The sequence below is a fragment of the Callorhinus ursinus genome, unplaced genomic scaffold (genome assembly GCF_003265705.2).
Source record: "Callorhinus ursinus isolate GAN/ISIS: 27379988/994484 unplaced genomic scaffold, GSC_fseal_2.0 scaffold13, whole genome shotgun sequence".
In the NCBI taxonomy this organism is placed as follows: domain Eukaryota; kingdom Metazoa; phylum Chordata; class Mammalia; order Carnivora; family Otariidae; genus Callorhinus; species Callorhinus ursinus.
In genome coordinates this window covers 45,674,520-45,701,753 of record NW_027397075.1, presented here as the reverse complement: position 1 = coordinate 45,701,753, position 27,234 = coordinate 45,674,520, and the positions used below count along the sequence as shown (strand labels likewise).

The 27,234-nt window shown below is 44.4% G+C and overlaps 1 protein-coding gene across 3 annotated transcripts in view; it reads left to right on the top strand.

Annotated features, from left to right (window-relative positions):
* SMYD2 (SET and MYND domain containing 2) overlaps positions 1 to 27,234 on the top strand; it is a 48,513-nt gene that overhangs the window by 8,216 nt on the left and 13,063 nt on the right. For 2 of the 3 annotated variants that reach the window (XM_073900178.1, XM_073900179.1), the window contains exons 2-4: positions 19,355 to 19,465; positions 22,122 to 22,182; positions 22,896 to 23,020. In XM_073900178.1, the coding sequence (XP_073756279.1) occupies positions 19,370 to 19,465; positions 22,122 to 22,182; positions 22,896 to 23,020 (282 nt within the window). In that variant the 5' untranslated portion in view covers positions 19,355 to 19,369. Of the gene's footprint in view, positions 1 to 10,668; positions 10,733 to 19,354; positions 19,466 to 22,121; positions 22,183 to 22,895; positions 23,021 to 27,234 lie in introns of all 3 variants that reach the window. The other variant, XM_025877619.2, reaches the window with a different exon arrangement.

Sequence of the window (27,234 nt, the reverse complement as noted above, 5' to 3'; positions counted from 1 at the left end):
GTCCATCGTCTCTCGTGGTTCGTCTCCCCCTCCAACTTACTCCCCTTCATTCTTCCCCTCCTGCTATCTTCTTCTTTTTCTTTTTTCTTAACATATGTTGCATTATTTGTTTCAGAAGTACAGACACCTGAGAAAGCTCTTATCCATCAATTGCACAAATCTGTTCACAGTGATCGCCTCCCATGGCCTTCAAACCTCAACAGTAAGAGACATTTAATTATGAGCAGATGGTAAACTCCTTGAGATCAGGGATTCTATTTTTAATGTAGTCAACAAATATTTATATCTGTGGAGCACTCACTGGATTCTAAGTCCCTAGGAAAGGACTGTGAAAAAAAGGAACAAAAATCCCTACCATCACGGAGCTTATATTCTAGCAGGGTTTTTTTCATCTTTATTTTAGCCACAATGCCTTGAACTTTGTGAGGTTTCAGCAGATTTTTGTTGTTGTTGAAGGCAGTAAGGTTTGGAGGTTGAGTATTTTCTTCTTTCTTTTATTTGGTTGAAAAATGATAATCCATGTAGGTCATAAAGACAATTCAGCAAACCAAAATATTTAACCACACACCCTAAGACATGACTTCTGCAAACTCAGGGCGAGCTTTGATTAAATACTGAGGTCTAATGAAATTGTAACCTCCCCACCATGGTGTTAAAACAGCTGCAGCTTTGGGTAGACATTTTTCGGAAGTTAGTGAAATTTAGTCTACTCAAACATCTGAGTAAATATTTCTAAAGATCACTTGAAGGGAAACTTACAGGTTTTTTCACCTTAGAAACTTGGAGGTTCACAAATTTAGAATTTAGAAATAATCTACTTATTTCACTCAGTTTTTAATTCATTTCCACACATGTTCAGGCCTTCCAAACACCCAGTTACTAAGTATTTTCTAGATTCAGAGCATGGCAAGAGGCTCCCCTCCACCTTCTCTATCTGCCTATCTTCAGAGAATGCCCTAATAGGACTCCGCCTTAGAGTTAAGGTTGCCTCCTGAGGAATCCCCAGGGCTAGGCTTCAGGCATGAGGTTTGAATCCCACGTGCTCAGCAGGATTCTGTTCACTCCTGGAAACACACTCACACACACACACACAGGAGCATAGGCAAATGCACGTGTCATGCTGATTCTCCCCTGCTGTCCCTCTGCCTGGCTAACTCTCAGAAGTCTGTCCTGATTTCTGCAGGCTGGAGTAGCTCCCTTTGTCTTTGCTTCCAGGGCACCTCGTAAAATACTTCCTTGGGCACACTTGCTCCTGAGTGCCGGAACCAGGTCTCATTCATCTGTGTTGCCCCAGCCCTTAGCCCCAGGCCTATGTCTCTGTTGCCTTGGTAAATAATTATTAAGTGAATCGTCTCATTTCTGCAACTTATTTTACTAGTGGCTCTTTGGACAGGCCTCTTCACATATCTAAATGTATAACTCTGCTCATTCTTAGGGCTTACAAGTACTCGCAGAACCCTTCATTGATTCCTATTTTCTTCAGGACAAAATCTTGACTGTTCTCCTCCATATTAAGTGTCCTTCCCACACTAACCAGCATTATCCCTCCCTGCTCTGTTACACCCTAAACACAATCTGGATGGTCTTTGCAGTATCCCACAAAGGTGCTCTGTCATTCTTCATTCTTCCTTTTGCTCATTTGTAACCATTTTCTCTGAATGATTCCCTTCCCTATCTTGTACCTCCCTATGTCTGTTTGTTCTCAAGGGAGATCCAGCTCAAATTGCATCTTTTTTATAAAGCTCCTCTTAAATACTTCAGCCCACAAATCTCTTCGTTTTATTTCGTTATTATTTTATATTTACAGTAGTTTTTACATTTTTTGAGCACTCTTGCTATTCTAGGCATTGTGTTCTAACCCTGGGGCTTCAAAGATGAGTAAGACAGCTTTCTCTGCAATACCCAAACTTCTGTGTCCTTAAAGAGTTCAATCCTAGGAGTAGCTTCCTGCTCTCAATTCTATGTCATTTAGGCCATTTGGATGCTGAATCATTTTGCCTGATATTTATATTTACCACCATTTGCAGGAAGGTAGGGTTTTTGTCCCCAAATAGCTCAACTATTATAAAAATATCGTTCCTCCAGAACCTGGTACAATATTTTACACAGAGAAAATAATACTTTTTGAATAGAACTTACTTGGCTAAGGTAGATTAACTTATTTCTTTCCTGCTTCATGTACAAAGTTTTGTGGTATAAAAAATGTCCTTTTTAATTCAGAAATACACATGGAATCAATAAGGATTGAAAGAAAACTGTCAAGTCTCTTCAAACAGTAGCTGGTAAGGTTGAAGTTCTCAAGGTATAGTCAGTCCACAGTGGAGTCACTCACCTCAACAAACTGGCATTTCAGTATTTTTTTGTCTATCGGAAAATAAAGCCAAAGGGATGAGGGAGGGTCACCTATTAAAATTCTTCCGTAAGCAGTTTTAAAAGGTGTGTTTTCTTGTAAATAGGATTCAGAGCAGGTCACCTGTTTGTTGGGCAAGGTGTTCATTCTCATGTTTGGCTGCAGAGGGCCTGACCTCTGTTCTGGAATTCACATTTAGCAATAGGTTGTGAAAGTATTTTTACATGTTTTTTGTTTTTGTTTTTTACTCTGCAGCCAGAATGTTGACGTGAGCAATATTGTGAGGAACAGCTTAAGTTTTTAAATAGTTAAATTTATATGCCTTTGGTTTTGTCCTTTTCCTTGATATTGACTCACCTGGGTGTTGGAGAAGTTAGGGCAAAAGCAGTCATAGGGGAATCCAATATTATTGGTATTCATTACAGAGAACTAACAATAACATCTGTCACTTATTGAGCCACCGGCGGAAATGGTGCATGTTATTTATCATCAGTTCCTTTATGAGAGAGCGAGTGAACAAGAAAAGCCTGAGTTGTTTCCTTCCTTTTGACTTCCCAGTCCATGGGCGTCAGAGAGGTAAAAGATAAAAGTAGCAAGTAAGTGTCATCTGGATCTGGCACAGAAGTTAAGATAGAAAATGTTTTCAAATGGAAACGCTAAGTTTTGCAAGCCCATGCGTGCCTTCTTTGGGCAGGTTTAACTGTCGGGGATTTGACAGGGCCTACAAGGTGAGGTTGGCTTGTAGGCATCATCCAGCAGCTACAGAGTAATTTCATGTTCACTGTACCTTAGGCTGAATATTTCTCTCCTCTGTCCATAGCTTCATGAATTCTTTTTTCTTCCTAAGACAAAGATTTCATCTCCACCAGAGCCTGCATTACAATAAATCCTAAATCAGTGTTCTCATTTGTTTTTTCATTGCTGAGCTGACTTTTAATGAATCAGTGATGTGTGGAGTCATTTTACAAGATTTTGTTAGCTTTATTCAGGAATAATTGACAAATATAACTATGTATTTAAAGTATACAACATGACCATTCGGTATACATTATGGAGTGATTACTAAGGTCAGGATAATTAACATATCACCTCACCCACTTACTTTTGTGTCATTTGGATCTACTCTCAGCAACGTTCAAGTGTACAGTGCTGTGTTACTAACTGTAGTCACTGTGGAGCCCCAGAACTTACCGCTGAAAATTACTGCCCTTTGACTTACATCACCCCTCCTTGCCCTGTGACATTTTATAGCAAGGCCAACCTTTTTTTGCCCTGACCACCAAGCCCGGCGTCCTCCTTGTAAATCATGGCTCCTGTTCCAATAGTTGGGAAGACCTATTAGTTGCTACCTTACTGCCCTAAATATCTCCTGCTTCCCCAAGAGGCCCCGGGCTCTAACTTTTAACAAGCCTCAGAACAAAGCCCAGTGCGAAGGGGAAGGTTCAGCACGGCTCTGGGAAGAAGCTCCCCGCTGCACGTGGGTCCGTTTCACTGTTACATTGTGGATTAAAGTGATATGCGGAGCATCTTTCACGATTACACAAAAACCTATAGCCTTAGTATTATCCTTGTCCCCTGACCAGGGTTATAATAGGGTTCCGCCACAATTCCTCCAATTTTTATTTCTCTCAAATAAAAATTTGCTAGTGTAACCACTCTCGCTGGGTGGGAGGCTAACTTTGTTTCTGATTGTCTTATTTCAACCCATGGTGAAGTTATATTGCGCCGCTGGGCTTTTTTCCTTTTCTCTTTTTCATTTGGCTGGGGCTGCCTCTGTTCAACAGAGCATACTTGTCACTTCTTCTGTCACCGTTAGTTAAAAGTAATTGTTATTGCAAACCCCCTCCATGCCAGGCTCCTTTTCTTTCATGGTGAAACCCACTAAGCATTCATTTCAGTAGCAGAAAGTGGGGAGCTTACAGGATCAAATCCTTTTTATCTAGACCAACAGCACCTGCGGCAAGGCATTAACTAGCCGGAGTTGTTAATTACATCTCTAACTTGTTGATCTTCATGGCTTCCAAATTTGAAAAGCAAGAAAATTAATCACTGCATGTGTCTCCTTCAGTAGAAAATGACAGGAGCGTGTCTTCTGCGTTCTGTTCCAGTCACTGATAATCAAATAGTTGCACTTTCCTGTAACATTTCTTTCCTCCCTTTGTGGATGGAATTGTTTCTTAAGTTCAAAGAGTCCTTCCGTTCATAGCAGGGTAGATATTTGCCCATAAAACAGAGACTTCAGAAACATAAGTCTGCAAATAGGAGTCTGAATGAGATCGTACTGAAAACAGTTCAGTAGTTGATACCACTTAAAAAAAAAAAACGAGAGTGGAGGCTAATGAGAAGCGTGATAGCACACTTCGCTTGTATTTTCTTTTAATTTTCATAACAAACCTATGAGGCAGGAACTGCATCTTTACAGTGGAGGAAAGGGTCCAGAGAGGATTAATGCTTTGCCCAAGATCACATAGCACCTCAAGCACCGGAAGGAGGAAAGGATTTGAGCTAGAGAGATGCGGAAGTAACTCCTCATATTCACCCTAAATTGTGAAGCCCAAATCAGGAGGAGGTGGGAAAAAAAGCCTCAGCTCTCTTTTTTAAAGCTTGCACCTGGCTTCTAAAATACTTTCTTGGCATAGTTAGAAAATACAGTGTCAGCCACTTTATTCTCACCTTAACATTCATCAAGGTCGCTCAACAACCTAATACATCCAGAATGTGCCGCTCATTCTTAAGATGAGTTACCTTGCAAACAATCTGCATTGCAGAGAATTTCCTCAACACTAGTCAGCAACTTCTGCACCCAAAGAAACACGCAGCCCGGAAGGATTACCATAGGCCTGGGCTGGTGGTTCTGCCTTCTGAAAGCTGATTAGAATCTCCTGGAGAGCTTTTTAAAAATCCCAGCACAGGCCAATCAAATAGGAGTTGCTGGGTCTTCCCCCAGGCCCAGATGGGTTGAGACACCCTGAGAGGTTAGTAGCATTCACTCTTCACTGTCTTTGAGTTCCATTCCTTTTGGGTTATTTCAGTTTATTCCTTCAAGTGACCTTTATTAGTCTTTCTCTGAGAGGAACTTTGTTTTCTTTGTTTTGCAGTCTTTCCCCCAAACCTCCTGGACAATTCAGGTCAGGTTACATTGCAAATGAAAGATTTATGGCTGCGTCTTCTGTAGGAACAGAGTTTATTCCAAACGCCTTCCTTGTATGTTCCTACGGTGAAAATGGATATCCCATATGATATCCCAGGTTCCTCTCTGGCTAAATGTCTCGGTCAGCAATAGTCAAACACTCACAAAATCTCTGTGTCCTCCTTCCTCACACAGACACGCACAAGCACGCACACAATGTAGGCACCAGCTCAGCAAATTTTGAGTTTCAACCATTAGACTTACTTTGAAAAGTTTACATCTCTCCCTAGCTATGGAAGGAACTGAGGTACGTATCTAGATAGTGGAAACAGAACTCCCTCTCCTGCCACCACCCCACCTCATCTAAGGTTGCTCATACTGAAGTAGATCAAAGTAGATTTGTATGCTCTTCACTATCAGTAACTGGTTTAGCTTTTCTCCTTCTCTGCTCTGAAGGCAATCTGGCTCAGGAAGATGTTAAGAACATTCATATGTAACCAGGCAGTTGCTTAAATGAGCGTACACACAGTCAAATCTGCCCCAGAGCCAGGCATAGCTTTTTGGTAGTTTGTAAGAACTATAATATTCTGTCACCCATTTCCCAGTGGACATGCTCCAGCTTGGACTCGCCCTGTCTGTCTGAGGAACACTTTGATGTATTATACTGAATGACAGGGAAGGACTTTGTTTGCACAGACCAAACACACAATCAATCCTTATTTCATTCCAGTGCATTTTAAGTGAACCAGTTACTGTGTCACACTGTTGGTTGAGAAACCCACTTTGTGTTCTCTCCAGAAATCTCATTTTGAAAAATGATCCTGGCTTCTCCCCATTGGGTTTTAGAAGCAAAGTGGCATGAATGGGGTTTCATTGGAACTGAGAAGTTATGCCAACCAGAGTAAAGAACGCCTTGTATTTTATTACTATTCGGTTATCCAAACATGTAGAGGATTCCTGCTTCATGTAGTAGATCCTCCTGAATAACTCACAATAACTCAAGGAAGGATATTCTTGCATGATGAAGACAAAATTTGTACCTCGGCTTGTGAATTCTGATTCTGCTACCTACTTGCTGAATGACCACGTTGGGTTAGATATTTCACCTTTGGATCCTCATTATGTTCATTTGAAAAATAGTAATAATGTCTTTCTCACAGAGCTGATGGACTTACTAAGATAGATCAGTTTTCATATTTTTTGGTCTTAAGGATCCCTCTATACTCTTAAAAATTGAGCACTCCAAAGAGCTTTTGTTCATATGGGTTATGTTTATCAATATTTACCATACTTGAAATTAAAACAGAAAATTATAAAGTATTCAGTTTAAAATGACAACAGCTATTACTGCTAGCATAATGTGGGTTTTTTTTTTGAGAACTATTTTACAGAACAAAAGAATTAGTGAGAATAGTGGTGGTATTCCACAGTTTTACAAATCTCTTTAATGTTTGGATTTCCAGAAGACAGCTGGATTCTCAAATACACTTCTGAATTCAGTCTGTGGTATTATGTAGTTTTGGTTGAAATATGTGGAGAAAATCCAGCCTCAAATAGATACGTTTTCAGAGAGGCATATTTTAATAGCCTTTTCAGTTAATTGTGAATATATTTTGATTCACTAAAACTTGGTAAATGAATTTGTCTTAAAGGGTAGGCCCTTTAATGTGCAATCTGAAGCTGTATCATGATGTGAACTTCATGTGCTCTGTTATGCTGAAATCTCTTGGTCTATCTTGCACTTTGAATGACTTTTTTAGCCATGCATTATTTTTAAAATATCATGCACCTGTCATTTGAAAAACATTGGTTCACTGAATTATATAGGCATTCTAAAAGTTGATCTACCTCATCAAACCATAGGGGAAAAAAACCCACAATTGTTAATATCCCTGGCAATCTCATCACATGAGAGATTGTCAAGCTCACAGGGGCAGAGGCTTATTTTCCAAAATTCTCATATTTGCTTGAAAGCCTACATTTTATCATGAGCCACACATATTTTCAGTTGTTTTCCTTGAAGTGACATTCATTTCCATCATGTATCTGCCAAATCCTCAAGCCTAAATAACCACCGTTTGTGTAACATGGTTCTTACAGGTAAAAATGGAATTCCAAGAGGAAGGGGGCATGGTTCACTTTAGGACTCCAGTGCTCACACAGGTGGTTTCTGCCATCACGCTTCAGGGTCGGAAGAAACACTTGATGCGTTCTTCCCAACTTATCACAGAACGTCAGAAGATACATACCCAAGCGTGAGACTAAACAAAATTATTTTTTGTTACTGCTTCATCGGGGACATTCTTAAGTAAAATTCACGTTCTCCCCTCCCCACACACCCTTAACTCAGCCTGTGGAAGTCAAGAATACAGGGACGCGTGGACAGCTTGATTTACTTTGATTTGTACCAAGGCTCCTTTACACCTTACACCTGCTGCAATGGAGTTGTCAAGACAGTAGTGTTACTTTGAAAGTAGTTTGGACCCCACTGACTTCCGGAAAGGGTTCCTAGGATCCTAGAAGTCTCCAGACCACAATTTGAGAACCACTGGGACAGACTCTAGAAATTATGCAACAAATTGCCAATCCTTAAAAGTTAGCTGTTTCCTTCTGTCTCTTGTTGTTTGTGGCTTGTGGACTTGGTAGCCGGCAAAGGTGAATGAAGCCTGGCTTTTGGGCAATTTATGGTTTTGATGAAATCCCACTAGAGTTCTTCCCTAGCTCTCGAGAGCCCAATTTTTCCTTTTCTCTCCGGTGGGATGTTACCGTGAGGCTAAAAATAAGCCTTGGTTTCGTATTAACTTTTACTGTTTGCCTCTGCAGGACAGGCCACCGAATCCTTGCTTTTTGGTATGATCTAGGGCTAATAAGGATATTTTTGTGATCTTTTCTGCATCTTTTATATCAGGGGGTCTTAACTCTAGTTTCAGAGGCCGTTCAGTGTCTGTGGATGGGCTTTAGGTGGCTCAGAGCCCTTGAAATTTCACAAAATTTCCTGTTGTTTTGAAGGGCTGGGGAGAAGATGGGTTGTTGGGAGAATTAATAGCTTCAATCAAATTCTCAAAGAGCTTCTGTGACCTCTCCCCCTGCAAAAACAAACATTAATGAACGACTGCTTCAGATGGACATTTTTTATGAGGTAGCATCTACCCATCCATTATCCATTTCCACATGCACCTCTTTTTGGAAAGAATTCTAAAGTTCCATCCCTGACTTGGCCCCTCTTTACTTTCCATCCCCTTGGCGTTCTGCAAGGTCTCTACCACTTAGCACTTGCTTACAAGTCACTTCACAGTTGTTTCTGTAGTCTCTCTGTCCTTTTTCCTCGTTATAAAATGCAACAGAACAGGGACCATTCGTCTCGTTTCTCTTTTATTGCAAAATGCAAAGTCAGAGTCAGGACCCCTTCAGGTGCACCTTGGGTCGGGGCTGGGGCAGGGGGCTGAGGGGATGTACTTTAGAGAATCCACTCCGCCAAATCAGTGAGTTCCTTTTTAAACTATTGAGATGTGCAAACTCGGGATATTTATTTATGCCTCAACCACAAGATGTGTTTTTCTCCCACACATTCTCCAGTCTGCTTCTTGGAATGCAAGTGCTGTCATGAAAACTGCAAGGCAGTCTGTTTAGCTCCAGCAGGAGCATTTTGGGAGCAGTCTCGATTCCGTGGGAGTAGTGTGGTGACTGCCGCTCGCTGACAAGGAGCAGAGGAGGACTCTGCAGCGTGATTCCCTGTGTATTCTAGAATAGCAGCTCCTCCGGTGAGCTCTGGGGGGTGGGGTGGCGGGCCTGCACTGCAGTACGGACCCTGGCCGCAGCGACAGCGCCCCTCGTGGCAAGGCGGCGGCATTGCCTTAAGTTGGAAGGCCGGCTTCAGGGCAGTGGGCGGAAGACCGTGCTCTGATTGAACCATGCGGTTATTCTGCCCCTCAAAAAGAATGTGTTTAAGGCTTCTGTCTGGTGGGGTTTAATTCGGTGGCTTCAGAGTTTTTGAAAAAGCTTTGACTTATCAAACACGACAAACACACTAGCACCTGACAGTTGGGAAACAACCGAGTCCCTATCCTTTATGGGAAGCAGGGAGGTAATATGTCAAGGAAGGGGGGTATTGACCTCATTACAAAGAGGCAGAAGAATCACTCAGTGCAGTACACTGACGAGGTGGTGCGGATACCGATCACATCCAGTAATTTTTTTTTTAAGATTTTATTTATTTGTTTGACAGAGAGAAAGACAGTGAGAGAGGGAACACAAGCAGGGGGAGTGGGAGAGGGAGAAGCAGGCTTCCCACCGAGCAGGGAGCCCGATGCGGGGCTCGATCCCAGGGCCCTGGGATCATGACCCGAGCCGAAGGCAGACATTTAACCACTGAGCCACCCAGGCGCCCCGACATCCAGTAATGTTTTATCCAAGAATATGTCTCTGCTTGCTGGGTTGCATTATACATATGCATACATACACACACACACACACACACATATATGTATTTTGAGTGGGGGCAGGGGCAGAGGGAGAGAGAAAATCGTAAGCAGACTCCACGCTAAGTGCAGAGCCTGATGCAGGGCTCAATCATAGAACCCTGAGATCATGACCTCAACCAACTGAGCCACGTAGGCACCCCAGGGTTGCATTATTTTTAAACTTGGCATTCTGGGCAGCATGGTAATTACTGACTTATGCTGTTCCATCTTCTGCCTTACTTGCATTTCTAAATAATAAAGGTTGTCACTCACACTGCATTTTCACCAGTGCAGGTGGCCTCCAATCCTCTGTCTGTATGAGGTCAGACCTCTAAGATGGTTTTGTTTATCTCTGTCCCTCTTTGTTACATGAGAAAATAGGACCTAAGAGCCTTTGACTTGCCCAAAACTACCACAGGTGATGTGGAAGCTCTGGTGCCCCAGGCCAGGCTCACGAGTTGTAGAGCACACCGCTCATCAGTTTGGAAGGTGCCCTTCCCACTGTCAGGGTTGGGAAACGTTGGTGCAAGTACTAACTTACTCCTACTCAAGGACTGAATCTGGTCAAAATTCTCCTTTGGGAAAATGCCACTTTATCAGTGGGAGAGTAAGGTAAGGTGAATCTTGGCTCTGCTTCCCGACCAGATGGCTTTTATTATTGCATGATAAAATGTGCGGCTTCACGTTTCTGTGCCTCTCGCCACTACAGTGCCCTTTCTGTTTTTAAGGAAAGAAGGATTGTCCAAATGTGGAAGATGCAAGCAGGCATTTTACTGCAATGTGGAATGTCAGGTAGGTTCTGGGCCAACTGGTAGGGAGGGCCTTGTTTCTGCTGAAGATTGGGACCCCGATGTCCTTCCTTTCCTTGTCACGCCATTCCCAGCACCCTTTTGCAGCCAGACCTGGAAAGCTTAGTTTGGGCCTTGGATGCGGCTGGTTACCCCTGAGTGCTGGCCCAGGACTGCCAAGCAGCCAGGGATAGACAGCGACACTCTGGGGCCATAGGCAGGTGCAGGAGAAGGGGAAAGACCAGAGGAGGGCATGTTGGGTGCAGGCAGGTGTATTACCAAGGTTGACAGTTTGCCCCCAAGGCCACCAGCAGCAGATGAAACACTGTGGAGATGACAAATGAAAAATGCTAAAATGGTATCTTTAAAATATTTTAATTTTTACTGTCACAGGTCTGTATTTTTATAAATCCCCATAAGTAGGCCTCATGTCGCCCTTGGCCTGTTCAAACCCGGTCTGAGTCCAGCTAGACTTCAGTGAGCCCCTGGCACAGCCCGGGGGTGGCTGCTCCGAATCTGTACTTGGAGCTGGTGCCTTGGAAGCAGCCAGGGTTGGGCAGGTTCGGGAGGCGGGCTGCATGTAGACTGTGGGCCATCTGGTTCGATGGGTAAGTCTCCAGGGGATCCTGTAACGTGGGAGTGGGAAGCTCAAGGAGGAGTTTGGAGGAACTCTTGGTAGCTCTTTGAGGGACTAGGAGTGTTGTTTTCCATAGTCGTCTGCTAGATTCTGAATGTTTCACTGAATGTTCATACGTATTCCACGGAAAACGCATTCCATGTTCTAACAATTTGAATTTGGGGAGAATATGATCTTTGACATCTGTATACCCTCCTTAGTCTATTTTTATTTTTTTTAAATGGAAACCTATTCATAGACCCTGGGAAATGCTGATGCTATTAAACAGTGGCTCTGAGTGACAGGATTTTCTCCATAGTCTTTACCTCTCTATTTGGTGATTGTTCTTGCCGGGCTTGGTGTCGTTTACCTCCCACGCCCTTCCCCCCTTCCCCCTCCCCGCTGCCTTCCCTGATCTATTTCTGATTAGTCACTACTTCATTGTTTTCTTTCTCTTCTCCCTATGCAGTTTGCCTCTAAAAAATCCCCAAAGAGCATTATTATTTATCAGTGGGAGAGGTTGCTCAGCCCTGATGTCCCATCTGACCACAGAGCTCCAGTCATACGGGCCCCTTGCTGGAATGAAGCACAGGCTGAGCCATTGGCCTGGGGACATCCCCCTTGGCTCTGCAGGCCCTGTGCACAGCCCACTCCCCTATGTCTCCCACTGCAGGCTTCCAGAGATGGTCAGCCTGTGTGACAGCAAGAACATAAAGGGGCTTATCACTGAGTTTTCAGGGAGTGTGACTTCTTTTGAGGAGGAGAGATCATACTTTGCTCCTACCAGTTGTGGATAGAACATTCTGTGGTTGGATTGCTTTGGTGCTGGGGAGATCAGTGAGCCCTGGGAATTCCATGATTTGATTCCAGGAATGATAAGTTAGTTCTTTCTATATTTAAGTTAAATACTTCTAGAAAAATTAACTCATTACATTCTGATTCTTTAGAGAAGCAAGATAGGAATATCACATAGAGTTCAGACAATGTAACACGGAATAGAAGATGATCCTAACTCTGCAGTCTACTATCTCCATGAACTTGACAAGCCACAGGACCTCTCTGAGCTCAGTTTCTTCACACATGAATGAAGGCAATAGTGCCTATCCTGACAAGTGGTAGGGACCTAGTGATATGAGATCTGTGAAAGCTCTCTATAAACATGATGCTCTGGACAGTTGTGAGGACATATGGGAAATACTATGACAGTAATTTAGGCTGGACCGAAGCTTAGCTCTGTGCAAAGAATAAAGTATACAGCATACTTTAGATTTGACAGACTTGGGTTTTTTGTTTTTGTTTCTTTTACCCCAAGAGAATGGATGGATTCTAAAAACCTGAGAACACTAATGGTGTACTGTTGTGTGAGTCAGGCTTGTTACAAAATGAGTCTTGACTTCTCTGATTAACTGTAAACACTGCATTAATAGAAAGTATCAGACTGCGTGAGATGCCGAGTTATCTCTGGGTCTTCTGAGCATGTTGCTAACTCTTTCATTACGCCTCCCTGGATGACACTATTCTGATGAACCATTGTGGTCCACTGGGGTTTTCAAGGTGACGCATGTGGCTCCCCTGCCCTTCAGGACCGAGTTTTCCAAAGCTGCACACTCAGAAAGCTCATCTGTGAGCACACAGTGAGGGGTGCTCTCCCTAGGGGGGTTCGCATGAAACAAATATGCTGGCCTGGATGTACCAGGATGCCTTCATATCACTTTACAACAAGCCGTTTGATGGACTGTACATTCTCCTCCTGTGGACAGATTGTACAGGCAATCAAATCTTAATGAGCTTGCTTGGGTAGCAGGGAAGCCTAGAGTGGAGGGTACTGCTCTGTGATGCTAAGTCACGTTCAAAGGCCTTCGGCCAAGGCAACTTGTTATGTCCAGCCTCATGATGGAGAGTCTTCCCTGCTAGTTACCCAGTGTTTGGGCTAGGGCCCCATCAGCCCTGGAGAGTACCTCTGCAATTCAATTTTGCTATGCTTCTGTGAAGTATCTAGTGGCCAGAGTACCCTCCTAGATGACAAGTGATACCTGGTTCCTGATACCACTTGTTGCTAGAGGTGACAGACTGGATTTCATCTGTAAGTTTCACTCTTGTTTCATCTGTCTCCTTTTGTTGAAGGGAGAGGTTAATGGCCATTGAGGTTTGCCATGCTTTTGTGCTGAAGAACTAAGTAAGAGTAGGGCAGTGGATTGTAATGACATAGAATGGTCCCTAAGAGTTTAATAAAAGTGCCTAGTAAGAAATGGTAGTTCTGGAGCTTCATACATAAAATCATTAGGGAGGAATCTGGGGCATTTGCTCCAGATAAAAATGTGTTCAGGGTTCCTCCTAAGGGGGTGCTTAGGTGGGATCAAAGGGGGAGCTGTGCTGTACAAAACAAGGGCATCCGTGGGAAGAGGCAGGTGACTGAGTGATTCTCCACCTAAGAGACCAGGGCCCTTGGCTGCTCCCCATGACCAACAGACCCCGCCCACCTGGGGTGCAGGCCTGGGCATCAAACAGCAGAGGTGTGGGGGGGTGGCCAGAGTGAAGGTTAACGGGTCCAGCATGTAAGTAGAGAAGAAAACAGTGGCCACAAGTGGTTGGGTGACCTGCCCAAGGTCACCATGGCAGAAGCGGGGACTAGGCTGTACAGACTGCTGGCGGAGGGCTGTCACCACTTTCCAGCACGGTGCTTGGGGGTCCCTGAGGGCCCTCTGGAAGGGGGGCCACTATGGGAACGTGTCAAAGAAAGAGAAGTGGCCTTCAGTGGACGTGAAAAGGGAGAGCCCCTTCTGGTGTCGTCTTTGCCAAAAATCCCCCCAAGAGTGCTAAGGCACATGCTCCTCCCTGAGGGTGTCCTCTTCCCAGGGAGGACAGCATCTCAGTAGACCCGAGCCACTACGCGCACTCTCCCCAAGCCCTCTAACTGTAGTGCTTTAGGATTTTGCTTTATTTTATGCAATTTGGTGATATCTTGTCCCATTTACTTTTCTCTTCATTCACTTGACTCAGTGTGATCCTGCCAGAGGAAAGATTTTAATTGATGATGCATGAAAGGATAATGGGAGGAAACATAAAAGAAATAGAAGTTCCTTTTTAGTTAGGCTTATTTTGTAACCTGTGTGTTTTAATGAACTATATTTATTTTTATAAATATGCCTGGAAAGCTAAGGATATTATTCCCTCACTTAGACTTCTTCATTAAATTGCACCATGACATTTCAAGAGAAGAGTTTTACAAAGTTAATTTATAGAGGAATCATTGTAAAATAGAACTTTCTAGGGTATTATTTCTTAACAGTAACAAATAGAGAAGAAACTATTTGTGATGCATAAACGGAGGTGATGGGGTTGTGAGTGTTTTGAAAGTAAGAAGGGGCGTGCCCTGATGGGGATAAAAAAGCATGTGTGAGGAGCATGTGATTAAGGACGTGAGAAAATGTGTGACATTCGTCATTGACGCGAAAGTAACTGAAGTGTAGAAGATGCCTAAGAAATGCTCATCTGACCTTCTTGTTGTTATGGGTGATTTAGTGAGTGGGGCCAGAGTCGTAGGTTCAATCCTGGTTAAATTCACTTTGGTTCCTTAGCCCAAACCTAGGAAGCATCTTGAACTTGATCACTCTTTTCTCTAAATGTTTCACATCACGGGTAGGAAAACATGTGGATGAATGAATGAGCCCATCCCATGGCTCTTGCAGGGGAACATAAAACAAAGCATATGTCCTTGTGATGGGGCTCAGCAGCCTCAGTCACCTTCGTGTTAATTGGTCAGTGTGAACCTGACTCCTTTTGCACTCTTCACCTTGATGAAATGGTAGGGGCAGCAGAAATCCCATGATGTTTTCTTACTGTTCCACATTTCAGGAAGTCCCATGCATTTGTCCACATAGACTACCTCTGTTTTGAAAGCTCCGTTAGAGCAAGAGAAATGCCAGGTGCAAGAGTTCGGAAAGGGGACTTCACAATAAAAACCCAATCTCCTTGTCCATTATCTTTCACTCAGCAGAAAACTGGATGAAGTAACAGTCAGTCGTTTCTTCCAGGGTGCACCGGCTTTCACCGTGAGACAATTTTACAACTCTTTATTCGTCTTGAAGCATTTTTGTCTGTGCACAAACAGGAAAATCATGCAGAGCAGTTACTACATTGGCTGAAAATGACTTCGAAATTTCTGTATCTTCCTTTTACATAGATTTAATTATTTAATTTCATTGCACAAATAATCTGTGCTCATTTTAGAAAAATCAGAAAGTGTAGTCTGAAATGAGAACAGAAAGAGGATCCACGATCTTGTCCCTCCGAGAAAATCACTATTAGCACTTTGGTGTCTGTCTGAGTCCTTCCTGTCCATTTATTTGTATATTTTCTGGACAAATAGGATCCACGTTTACATAAAATTGTAAAAAGATTGCAATTAGGGCAGGAGAAATAGCTTGACTTTTGAAGAAAAATACTCAAAAGTTTTAGAAAAACTGACAAAAATGTTTGAAAAAGCCTAAGTGTTTGCAAAACCACTCTGTATGAAGAAACCGCCAATACTAAAGCACAACAAAACAAAACAAAAAGTATTCATTGATACTATTCATTCCTGTTCATCAGGATAGCCGAATTTTTTTTTTCAATTTTGTCCATTCTGATTATTTACAGTTTTTCTAGTCAAAACCAGGGCAAGTTGCCACTGTCAGGTTCTCTCCAGTACGTGGACCATCCCTGTGACAGAAGACAGCACATCCTGATGCTCTCAGAACCTAACTGACGCTCCTGCCACATGATAGCCTCCCTCCCACCTTTTTTTGTTTTTTTAAAGAATTAAAACTGAGCAGTGCCGTGGAGGTGCATCTCTTGTCATTCCTCCCTTAGTCCACATCTCTCACCACCTTCCCGCAGAAGGTGACAACTTATTTGGGGAAATTTCCCTTGATGAAACTTCCGTGATTCCACACTTCTGTGAATATATTGCACTCTCTGATTTCACAGCTGTGTGTGGATTTGTGTCACATACGTGTCTCCTGACACAGTCACAAACTACTTCAAGTCCGAGACGACTTCTCCCCTCCCTGCCTCCAGGGTCAGTTGCGGGGCTCATTGAATGAATGAATAAATGAGTGAACGAACGAACGAGTGAATGAACAGGTACCCACGTGTATGAGGGTGCGCCATGTGCCAGGCACTGTTCTAAATCCTTCTCGTGGATGAGCTGACTGGATTCTGACGAGGACCCTTTGTGGTTGCACGGATGCCTGATTGTCTCCGTATGAAGGTCCTACGTGTCTTGGTCCTCTTCAGGCTTCCGATCTGCTTATCACTGTCGGAGGGTGTCAAATCATTACCTCAGAATTCTGGACCTGCTAAGTAACTTAGGGATTACGTTATTGACAGCCAGGGTACAGCTGCAGAGGGATTAAGAGGTCCGCCTGGTGTCACATAGCTGCAGAGCTGGGGTAAGAAAGCAGGTTTCCTGAGCCCCAGACCGGGTGCACTGACTTGACAGCACTCTGCTCTCCTCCCAGAGGCTCCCTTCCCTTTGAGGACATTCACATCAATAAATGTCAGCATTGTGTGTTATTGATATTAACATTGACTGTATATGCTGTGAATGAATTCTATTACTAAATAATAGATAAGTCGTGGTAAGAAAGGTTGGTATTAAACTTCCTTCTCCCAGTCATTGTTGTTGAACACCGATGACAAGACCTATTGTTCAGGAAACCAGTATCTCAAAGGCCCTGCAAAGGCCTTCTCTTAGAATTCCTGGTTTCACCCTGAACACGTGCTCATGGTTGTTAATTATCCGTCTGTCTCCAGCTGGGGCTTCCCGTTCCCCTCAGATGCCTCAAGCCCTGAAGCCTTCTTGGTCTTTCCCTCTTTGCCTCATCGCCCTGCTCTCATTTCAGGCTTTGGCTAAAAACACATCCCCTTCTGCCTTGTGCATATCTTGTCATTTCTTTCTCTCCCTACTTTTAGTTGTATTTGGCATGGCGTTATTTAACATCTTGGCACAGAACTTGAGCCAATGGCCTGTGCCACGTAGCACATTAAATCATGAAGTGACATTGTGCCCTTCCTTCTTGGGGTGGGGGGCAGGGGGCCAGGAGACATCTTCATTCTTGCAGCAACTTTATCGAGGACCTCGTAAATGCAAAGCCCTGTTCTAGCTTCTGGGGTTATAAATGTGGGAAAACCACACCAGACCGAGTTCCTTTATTTTAAGAGGGGGAGACAGATACTAAAAAACTAACAAATATGTAGTATATCAGGTGGTGAGAAGTGCCTAAGAAGCAGAGAGCAAGGAAGTGGACAGGGATGGGCACGTGCTATTTTCAGTAGAGTATTCATGGCAGGCATTTGAGAAGGTGACGTTTGAGCCGGAGATGTGGAAGGGTTAGGCAGGGAGCAAAATGGGTATCAAGGGGAAGAGGGCACTAGCCAGGAGTACAGCAGGTGCAAAAGGTCTTAGGGCAGGAGTATGCACGGTGTGTGTAAGGAGCAGCCAGGGGCTGGGGTGAGAGAGAGCCTGGTAGGAGGTGATAGGTCGGAGGATGGGGGGGCTCCCATCATGAGCGGCTTCTCAGTCATCTTTAAGCCCCTTGCCTTTTGCTCTGAGATGAGAAGCCATCAGAAGGTTCCGAGCTGAGAACTGGCATGATGTGAGTTCTGTGTAGCCGTATCGACTACCCTGCCGCTCTTTTGAGCTGTGTCCGCAGGGGCAGAGGCAGGCATCCGGGTAGGAGGCATGGGCAGTACTGGTGGTGGGAGGTGTTGGGGCTGCAGCAGGGTGGGAAGGTGGGGTGGCGAGGGGTGATCAGGTTCTAGGTCTGTTCGAAGACAGGGAAAATGGATGTGCTGGAGTGATTGGGGAGTGTGCGAGGGGAGCCAGGCGGCAGGAATGACCCCGGGTTCCAGCCTGAGCATCTGAAGGAATAGACTCGCTGTTTTCTGAGGTGGGGGAGGCTGAGGGAAGAACAGGACATGCCCACTTCCGTTGAGAGAGAGCATGTCTGCAGACTCCCATCCGTATACCATGTGCTGTGATATTTCCCACCTCAAAAGTCATCCTCCCTCCTCCCTTCACCCCCGAGCCTTCACCCATTCCTCCCAGGTTCCAGCTCTGCTTGGGCTCTCCCTGGAGTCCCCCCCGCGCCCCCGCCTGCCCCTGACCCCATCACGCCAGCACCGCTGGTTCTTGTCAAGCAGCAGTGGCCTCCATGATGTCCAGTCCATTCTCAGTCACCCCCCACCCTTGCCACCAGCGAGGGCATCACCAGCTCCTCCCCCAGCCCTCAGACTCCTGTCCTCCATGGCCACCACGGGACCACGGTGGCCTTCCTCCCTCAGCCTCGCCCACCCCCACGGACGGTGTCTCTACCCTGCCAGTAGTGAGCACATACCCTTTGTGCCCCACCCCGGAGCATAAGAGCGTCAAGACGGGACAAAAAGAAATAACCATGTTCCTGTGTTGTCAGCCGAATCTTCAGGGAATCTGTATTCCTGACTATGCCCAGGAGTCGCCTCTGCCAGACTCTTTGGGGGCCCCTGTCAAAGCCTTCATTTGTGTTTTGTTTTTGTCACCTATAAAAGGAGACTAGTTGCTGAGTGCAGCTCTCAGTGATTTGTCCTGATGTGAGAACAGAAGCCGAACAGGACTGTGAGGGAGTGGGGCCAGATCAATGGCTAATACCCCAAATCACTCACCGCTGCAGTTTGATAACTCCCACAGATAATGGAAAGCTGTATGCGTTGTTTGGAATAATGAGAGGCTGCAGAAAGATGAGAGGCTTGATGAAAAAACACAAAGCAGATTTTCTCATCCCAACAACCTTGGCCAGGCCCGAGTCAAGGGCATACAACCGTCTCTATCTTAAAGGATGTTTTTATCTCTAGCTTTTGTGAGCTTCACCGTGTTTTCCAAAAGGAAACATATTTCACTTGACCTTAACTAGAAGGACTTACTGCATCCTCTCTTCTTGAACTTTATTCCTGTGTGTGTGTGTTTAATCATTTTTTTTTTAAACTTCCCAGAAAGAAGATTGGCCCATGCACAAGCTGGAATGTTCTCCCATGGTTGTTTTTGGGGAAAACTGGAATCCCTCAGAGACTGTAAGGCTAACTGCAAGGATTCTGGCCAAACAGGTGAGGAAATGGGATGGTGTTCAAGTGTACTTTCTTTTTTCTTTTCCTTAAAGGTCAGAAAGATGAGTGGCCTGTGGTGATCATCTCTTGTTAAACATTCTTGGACTCTATTTTCCATCACGTCCCTATGGACAGGCGTGGGAATAACACTCCAGGCAGAAGCTGGTTTGTTGTTTGCCCTGTACAACGAGGATGTCACTTACCCCAGGTCAGGAATGCAGCCACAGCTGTTAAATTCAGAACTTTTTTTATGAGACAGGTTTACATAGAAAAATATGGCCTTTCACAGCGTGAAGACCTGAGTGAAAATAACTGGAGCATCCTAGGGAACCAGACTGGCCTGAGAAGCTTTGCGATTTTCCCCTCTCTTTCTGACACCTGGAGTGCTCCCTGTCCCTCCTCCCAGCAGTGTCATGTTCCTCCCCATCGCCGTCTCCTTACTTGCTCTCGTCTAGGCAGGCAGGGAACGGGATGGAACAGCCAGCATGGCAGATGTGAAGGAGAAGGGGAAGGAGTGGAAAAAAGTAGAAATCGAGGCAAGGTGAGAGAGGAAGAGGGTAAAAGAAAGAAGTAGTAGAGAAAGAAATGCCCCCAAGGGGAACAGATGATGGCCATGAACAGTTTCCTCCAAAGATGATGCTAGGACTGGAATCCTCTGCCTTTTTTTGGTCAGTCCTTACTGACTGAGGGCTAATGAGGTGCCGGATCTCCAAAGGACCAAACTAAAAGATGACGGAGAAGCACCATAGGACATATCCTTGTGACACAATGTAATAGGTCGTATGGCGCTTAGAAGGCATAGATCTGCAGAGGTGCCTGCTCATATCAAGGAGGTGCTTGCTACTAATAAGTTAGTGGCAGGGCCTCTGTACTGTGCATGTCTTTTTTTTTTTTTTTAAGATTTTATTTATTTATTTGTCAGAGCAAGCACAAGCAGGAGGAGTGGCAGGCAGAGGGAGAAGCAGGGAGCCGATGTGGGACTCGATCCCAGGACCTTGGGACCTCATGACCTGAGCCGAAGGCAGCTGCTTAACCAACTTAGCCACCCAGGCACCCCAGTACTGTACATGTCTTGAAGCTGAAATTTCATCCACTTCTTTATACTTGCCACTCTGCCTCCCTTTAAAACTTTCTATTTTTTATCTAAGCCATATGGGATTGTAATGATTGGCACATATCTGTCCCTGGCCCAAGTTAGGATTCTGGGCCACATAAACAGAGGTAGAACATTTCCAAACTCTGAGGTCATTGTTCCATTATGTGCGGCGTGGGTCAGGTGCTTGCTGAAATGCCACTTCATCCGCTCTGGGATAAGCAGAGGATTCAAGGGTTGCCTGTAGGGTGAGACCAAAAACATCCAAACTGTTTTCCTAGGAGGATGTTAACTTTTGAGTCCTTACTAACAATTATCTTTTAAACATAAGCCGAGTTCTTGGTCAGGAGGAGAGGGTAGGAGGCGGTGTGCCTGGGCGTGGTGTCAGGGTGAACAGGCCATCACAGTGAGATCTGTGAGTGTTTTGGGAAGGGTGCGGTGCCCAGTCTGCTGGTTCTCCCCTGCCCCGCCTCACACTCTTTGGTGGCATTTATAGTATTGTGGTTAAGAATTCAGAAGAAGCTGGTGTACTTTCCTGAATGAAAAGCTTTCCCATGCAAGATGACAACTAATCTTACAGAAATGTATCCTGTGAACGGAATGTCTCTGCTCCAAAAAAGAACAATGGAAATGTTTTGGCACCAGGAGGGGTGGTCTGAAGGCTCTGATGAGTTTATGCCAGTTCCATTCAACTTGTATTATAATTACTATTACTACTGATAGTCTATTAAATTAAAAGTTACTTGGCCATCTTTTCATCTCAGTAGGACTTGATGATTAGAAAAACCAGACCATTTGTATTCTAGTGGCTTGCAAAGGATTAGGGGAGACAGGCTACCCAACTACCAAGGGGAAGCTTAACATGTTAACTAGGGAGGTGAGAGCGTCCTGCTAGACCACCTGTATCCCCAGATTGAATAGCCAGATGACAAAGACACGGCCTCAGGCCAGCTCTTGAGCTCTGCTTTTGAACTCTTGTCAACACCAAGTTTATTCATGTTCTCAAAGCCTAGCAGGTTTACTATTGTTAGCTCCTCTTGGGGTGTCTAGAACAAAGCCAGCAACACGTTTAAAGTGAATCTGGGCTCACAGATAGCACCAAAAGTGTTCTTTTTGAAACACAGAATTTGAGATCATTTTAGCCTATGCTTAAAGAAAGTGTAAAATGGATGGGGGGTTTGATTTTGTTCCTTTTTAGAAGGAGAAATAATAAATAGGATGGTTCCTCTGTACACTCAGAGTCCTTTTAAGTCGGGGCCCTAAAAAGTTGATTTCTCACCGCTCTTCTTTCCTGTAGCGGGCATCTTTGAGCCTACTGTGTGCACGTCGCGCTATCAGGGTGTCAGGAATGTGGCAGCCGCTCTAGAAAGTTTTCCGGAAGAGTCTTTCCGATTTGGGCGTTAGGCAGACACTCTCGGTGCCCGATGGCAGGACGCCTGGGAGAGTCTTCTTTGCTCCATTGAGAATCGGTGCTCTCCCTTCATGTCAATGTAACAGTGAAAGCACTACTTTTTGCCCTGGTGGTTAACATCTCCATCTGTGTGATTTCTTTCTGATTACTAGAAGATGCACCCAGAGCGAACAGCTTCCGAGAAGTTGTTAGCTGTGAAGGAGTTTGAATCACGTAAGTCTTTCTGTGACCGGCCGAGGAGTTGTTGCAGCAACATGTCTGTGGACGAGGCAGGGTTGGGGAAAGGCACGGGAAGCTTGTATTCCTCGTGGTGCTGGGGATTTTAAGGACTAGTTTCTACTTTGACTCATGTGCCTGTTTTGAAAAAATGACTGTAACTTTTTTTTTTTCCCTGAGTTGACATGACTAGGAAATCATTAAGGGGAAGTAGGAACTCTCAGATGAATTGCTGCATCCCGAGCTATCTCTTGCTGGCTCTCCTGGCATGCTGAATATTTTTGTATCTTCACTGAATTGCAGTCCTGTAAACAGCTGATGTCCTTACTGAAAGGCATTAAATCAGGGCTGTCTAGCTCCTTGACCATGACACAGATTCCAGGGCTAGTGGTGGGGGGAGGGGGCCGGACTAGACCGAGGCTGCTTATCAGTGCTGGCCACTCATTCCTGACCTCATTGCTCACGGTCAGTTGAAATTTCATGTCCTGAGTGACTTCCAGCTGTCAGAGGAAGAGAAGAAAGAAATAGCATGCTTTTCTTTGCCTAGAATTTATCAGTTATAGCAAGTAATGGGGAAGAATGTTTTCTGGGGGCTCCATGAGTTTTTTTTTTTTTTTTTTTCCTCCCTCCATGCCATTTACAGTAAGACAAGGATGTAGCTAGAAAGCCAGAGTTTTCTACCTGGTGAATAATGGTTTGCTTATCCCCAGATCTGGATAAATTAGACAATGAGAAGAAAGACTTGATTCAGAGTGACATTGCTGCACTTCATCACTTTTACTCCAAGCACCTTGAATTCCCGGACAGTGATAGCTTGGTGGTCCTCTTCGCACAGGTAAGAATGCCAGCATCTGGTGACCCTCTGCTAGCCTTTCGCTGCCCAAGTCCCTCTCCCCAGCACACACTCGGTAAAGATGAACGGAAATAGGCTGATGGCTTCTGTAATGACAAGGCTGTTGACCTGTTGGACCCTGTTTTGCATAGCCCTGCTAGGTGACCTTGAGCAGACCTTGAGCTGGCCCTCCTTGATGGGTGGTAAATATGAAATTTACCTGACCTCTGCCTCTTGCCACAGAAAGAGTTTATGCAAACAGAGGGGCTGTCAGTGCCCCAGTACTCTGGCCTACTAGGCGCTCTTTGAAAGGAAAGACCATTTGAGGTTCCCACATTAAATTTTATGTTTCTTCTCTTAAACCTTCCATTCTGACAGTAGTGTTTTCTTACTCCTACCAACACTGTTGATAAAGCACAGGCAAATTCAGATGTGCCCAAGAGGGAGGCCCTCTCAGACAGTGCTAGGAAGGAACGTCACCGCAGAGAGGAGCCCGAGTGGGCCTCGGGACAGCTAGTCTTTACGGACGTCTTTAGAGAAGTCTAGGTTTACCAAAAGCAGATCTGATTAAAAAATTAGAGGGACTTCTACATAAGAGCAACTAAAAGTGATCGAGGCACTGGAAACCAGCCGTGTGGGAAGGCTATGATGTAGGCACGGCTGGAACAGAAGAAGGTGCAGCGATCACTCTGTGGCTGCGCACAGTCTGGGTGCAGAGATGCTACTCTCACGGCGAGGGTGGTTCTTCCTGGCCTGACTTGCCGGGTCGGATTTTTCTCCCTTACATAGCCTGCGTCTTCCCCTACAAGCCGAACCTGTGGTTGAAGGTGACCTTCCCAGAGAGAAATACGGCAAGACTGTTGCATGGGTGCACACAGCTACGTTCCCCTGCCAGAACCTTCCATCTCTAGCTCCACAAAAGACCTCGGGCGGCTGCTTACCCATCTTGGTCTTAGAACAGAATCAGCTTCGCCTGTGTACCCTTTGACCCAGTAATTCTCTTTCCAGGAATCTGTCCTAAAGAAGTAATCAGAGACTATGGACAGTAATTGACATGCCAATGTTCTATTGTGGGGTTCTTTTCAAAACTGAAAAAAAAAGTAAAAGAAAAACAAAAAAGGAAATATAAATGACCAGCAGTACAGGAGTTTGGAAAATAAATTATGGCATAGCCTTATGATGGAAGGTTATATGGCCTCTATATTTTGTTTCAACGAATGTCTAAAGATGTGCAAAACATTGATATAGCTGTAAGTGTAAAAGCAGGATAAAAATGTATATAATATAAAAATACACATACATATGTTAAAAAAAAGATTCAGTGGAAGTTCACAGGTGATTATCTCCTGAGTTGTAGAAAATTTCTGAATTTTCTACAATGAGTGTGTCTAACTTAAGAAAACACTCAAAAGGGAGTGCCTGGGTGGCTTAGTTGGTTAAGCATCTGCCTTAGGCTCAGGTCATGATCCCAGGATCTTGGGACCCCACCTTGGACTCCCTGCTCAGCGGGGAGTCTGCTTGTCCCTCTACCCCTCCCCCACCAGCACATGCACACGCTCGCTCACTCTCTCAGATAAATAAAATCTTAAACACTAAAAAGAAGAAAAAGATTAAAAAGTGCCCATAATTCTTCCACTTCAAAAATTACACCTCTAAAGAGTGAAGTGAGTCTTCATCTGTTTTCCAATCCACTTTAACCACCATGAGCATGACTGCAATCAGTTGGATGAATTCCTTGATGGACGTAATATTATAGATATATTTCTATTTTGTGACTGTCATCATCAGAAAAAAAATGCCATTCTTGGTAAAAGAAAAAATGGATTCCATTTATGAACATTAAAGTAGATTTTCCTGATTTTCACATTATCCTGGATTTACAACACACTTTCCTAAATGTCCTAAGACAGTGGATTTGGGTGGCAGTGGGAAGTTGAGGAATTGACTCATCTGCTGTTTGTTTTTAAAAAAATGAGATACCTATTTTTCTGGACTAGAGAGGGCATGGTTATATGAGAACCCAGGAAAGATGAAATAAATACAGTGTATTTTCCCTTCTAGCTATGAAGAAAAGAATCCCTTTTCCTCCAGCACAATAATGTATGCTGATGACTTCTTAGTGTTGGCATAGGAGATACAGGACCCTATTTTCACAACCAGAAATCAAGGCACTTGATCTCACAAGCAGAAGTTTATTTGTGGTGAAAATGACTCAGAATCTTTGACATTTGGACTGACTCAGAAAATCCAGGAGAAATATATATATATGTATCTCTACACACAAATATATATTCACACACACACACAACTGAATTAATTCCTTTATAGACTTTATATTTATCAAATCGTAATATCCATTCTCAGATTGTGTGCATGAGTGTGTATACACGTGTATACGCACACACACCTACACACATATATTTTTTAATATATGAATTTGAAAAGGGACATTTAGTGTCACCAGAGAAAACTAAAGCAAAGCTGAAAAGTGCTGTTCCAGCCCCGGGCCACCCTCTGGTCCTGCCTCCCAGCCCCAAGCTGCGTGTCCTCTGTTCCAGCCTCTGAGCCCTCTCCTGCCGCTGCTTCTTGGGAGGGCATTGTGTGTTAGCTTGTGGCCCAGCAGGGTCTGGCCGTAGAAGGTGACTGCACTCCTCCAATAGCACTGAGGTGCACTTTAATCACTGGGAACATATGCATGGTTGGGAAGTGTATTTTTGGTGTGCATCCTACATCTGGTCTAAATGCTAATTATGAGAATAGCTTGAGCAAGGCACTTATGCCTGATTTGACTTGAAAAAAGGACTATGACCCATGCATCTTTCTTAACAACATGCAAGTTCACTTTTCTTCTCTAGGGATATTTCAGAGGGGAGGGAAGACTGGCAGAGAAATTGCTATGCGGTTTGGCTTGCACCCCATCCCCATCTCCCAGGAAGGAACAGTGATGACGCTGTCTTATAGGAGCCTTTGCTCCTGAAGAAACACACTCACACTTCCACAGTGAGAGGTGGAGGGTGGAGGTAATCAAGCGACCAAGGGTCATAGAACGTTGAAGCCTGAAGGAATTTGGAGTCATACACTGATCCAGTTGAGCTCCATGCAGAGGAAGAGACTAAGAGGCAAAAGAGGGAGTCTCCTGCCCTTTAGAGTTAGTGAGGAGCTGTCTGTCCCTCGATCAGTTTTGAAAATTGTTGCTAGATTCTTATTCATTCTCTCCTTCTGCAGAAACTGCTGAGGCATGTTAGTATCTGGTCTGAGGTTGTCTGTAGATCATTCAGGACCTACTATGGTGCAGGGCACATAGTTCATGCTCTAGTACATTTTGTTGAATGAATGAGAATCCTAATTTACTCTTAACTAATGTTGGTCGTGGGTCATTGGTTCATGGTAGTTGGTTAATGTCCTGATGACACAACAGGTTGGGGTACTTGAAGATGGCACAAAAAATAGTACATTAAGGCTTCTGCACAGAAATGCCCAATACCTCCGGACTTCAAAGGCTGTCCATTGTTCCAACCTGCAGCAATCTTTTTTTACGTTGAAAATTGTAAATAATGATTGTAAATATGTTGAATTGCAAAAACCACAAATGAAACCCATCACGGCCTTTACTTCTCTGTGTGCCAAGATGTCTAAGCCTTTGACATTGGCCTTTTAATTTTATGGAAAATTACCTTATTAATATTCCTAGATCAAACAATTTCAGAGGAAAATGGTATAGGGTAAAACTCTTCTGTGTTTCTGAGAACTTTGCTGTCTGAATGTCTAGTCTGAACTCTGACTCCTGTTCTGCCACTCACTACTTATATGGCCTTGAGCAAGTTCTTAATCATTGACTGCTCCCTGAGCCTCAGTTTCCACATCTGTAAAATGGGTTATGTCAGAGCAGTTTTGCAGATTTGTGAGAGTAAATATGTAGCACCTAGCATAGGGCCTGGCCCAGAAGAAGTGCTCAGTGGATGCTAGTTTTAAAAAGCCCATCTGGTGGCCTGAAACGTACTCATGCAGTCTCTCCAGTATGGAAGAGCATGATTCCAGCCCATGGGGTGAAAGCAATCAGCCTGCGTGCCTCACACCCAGCCTCGTAGCAGCTTGGCAGGAGCAGGGGTCTCAGCCTTTGCCACTGGCTTTGGGCAATTCACTGCTCCTCTTTGACTTCAGGTTCATCATTTGAAAAGTAAAAAGACTGAGCCCCCTTCCAGTTCTGAAATCTTAGA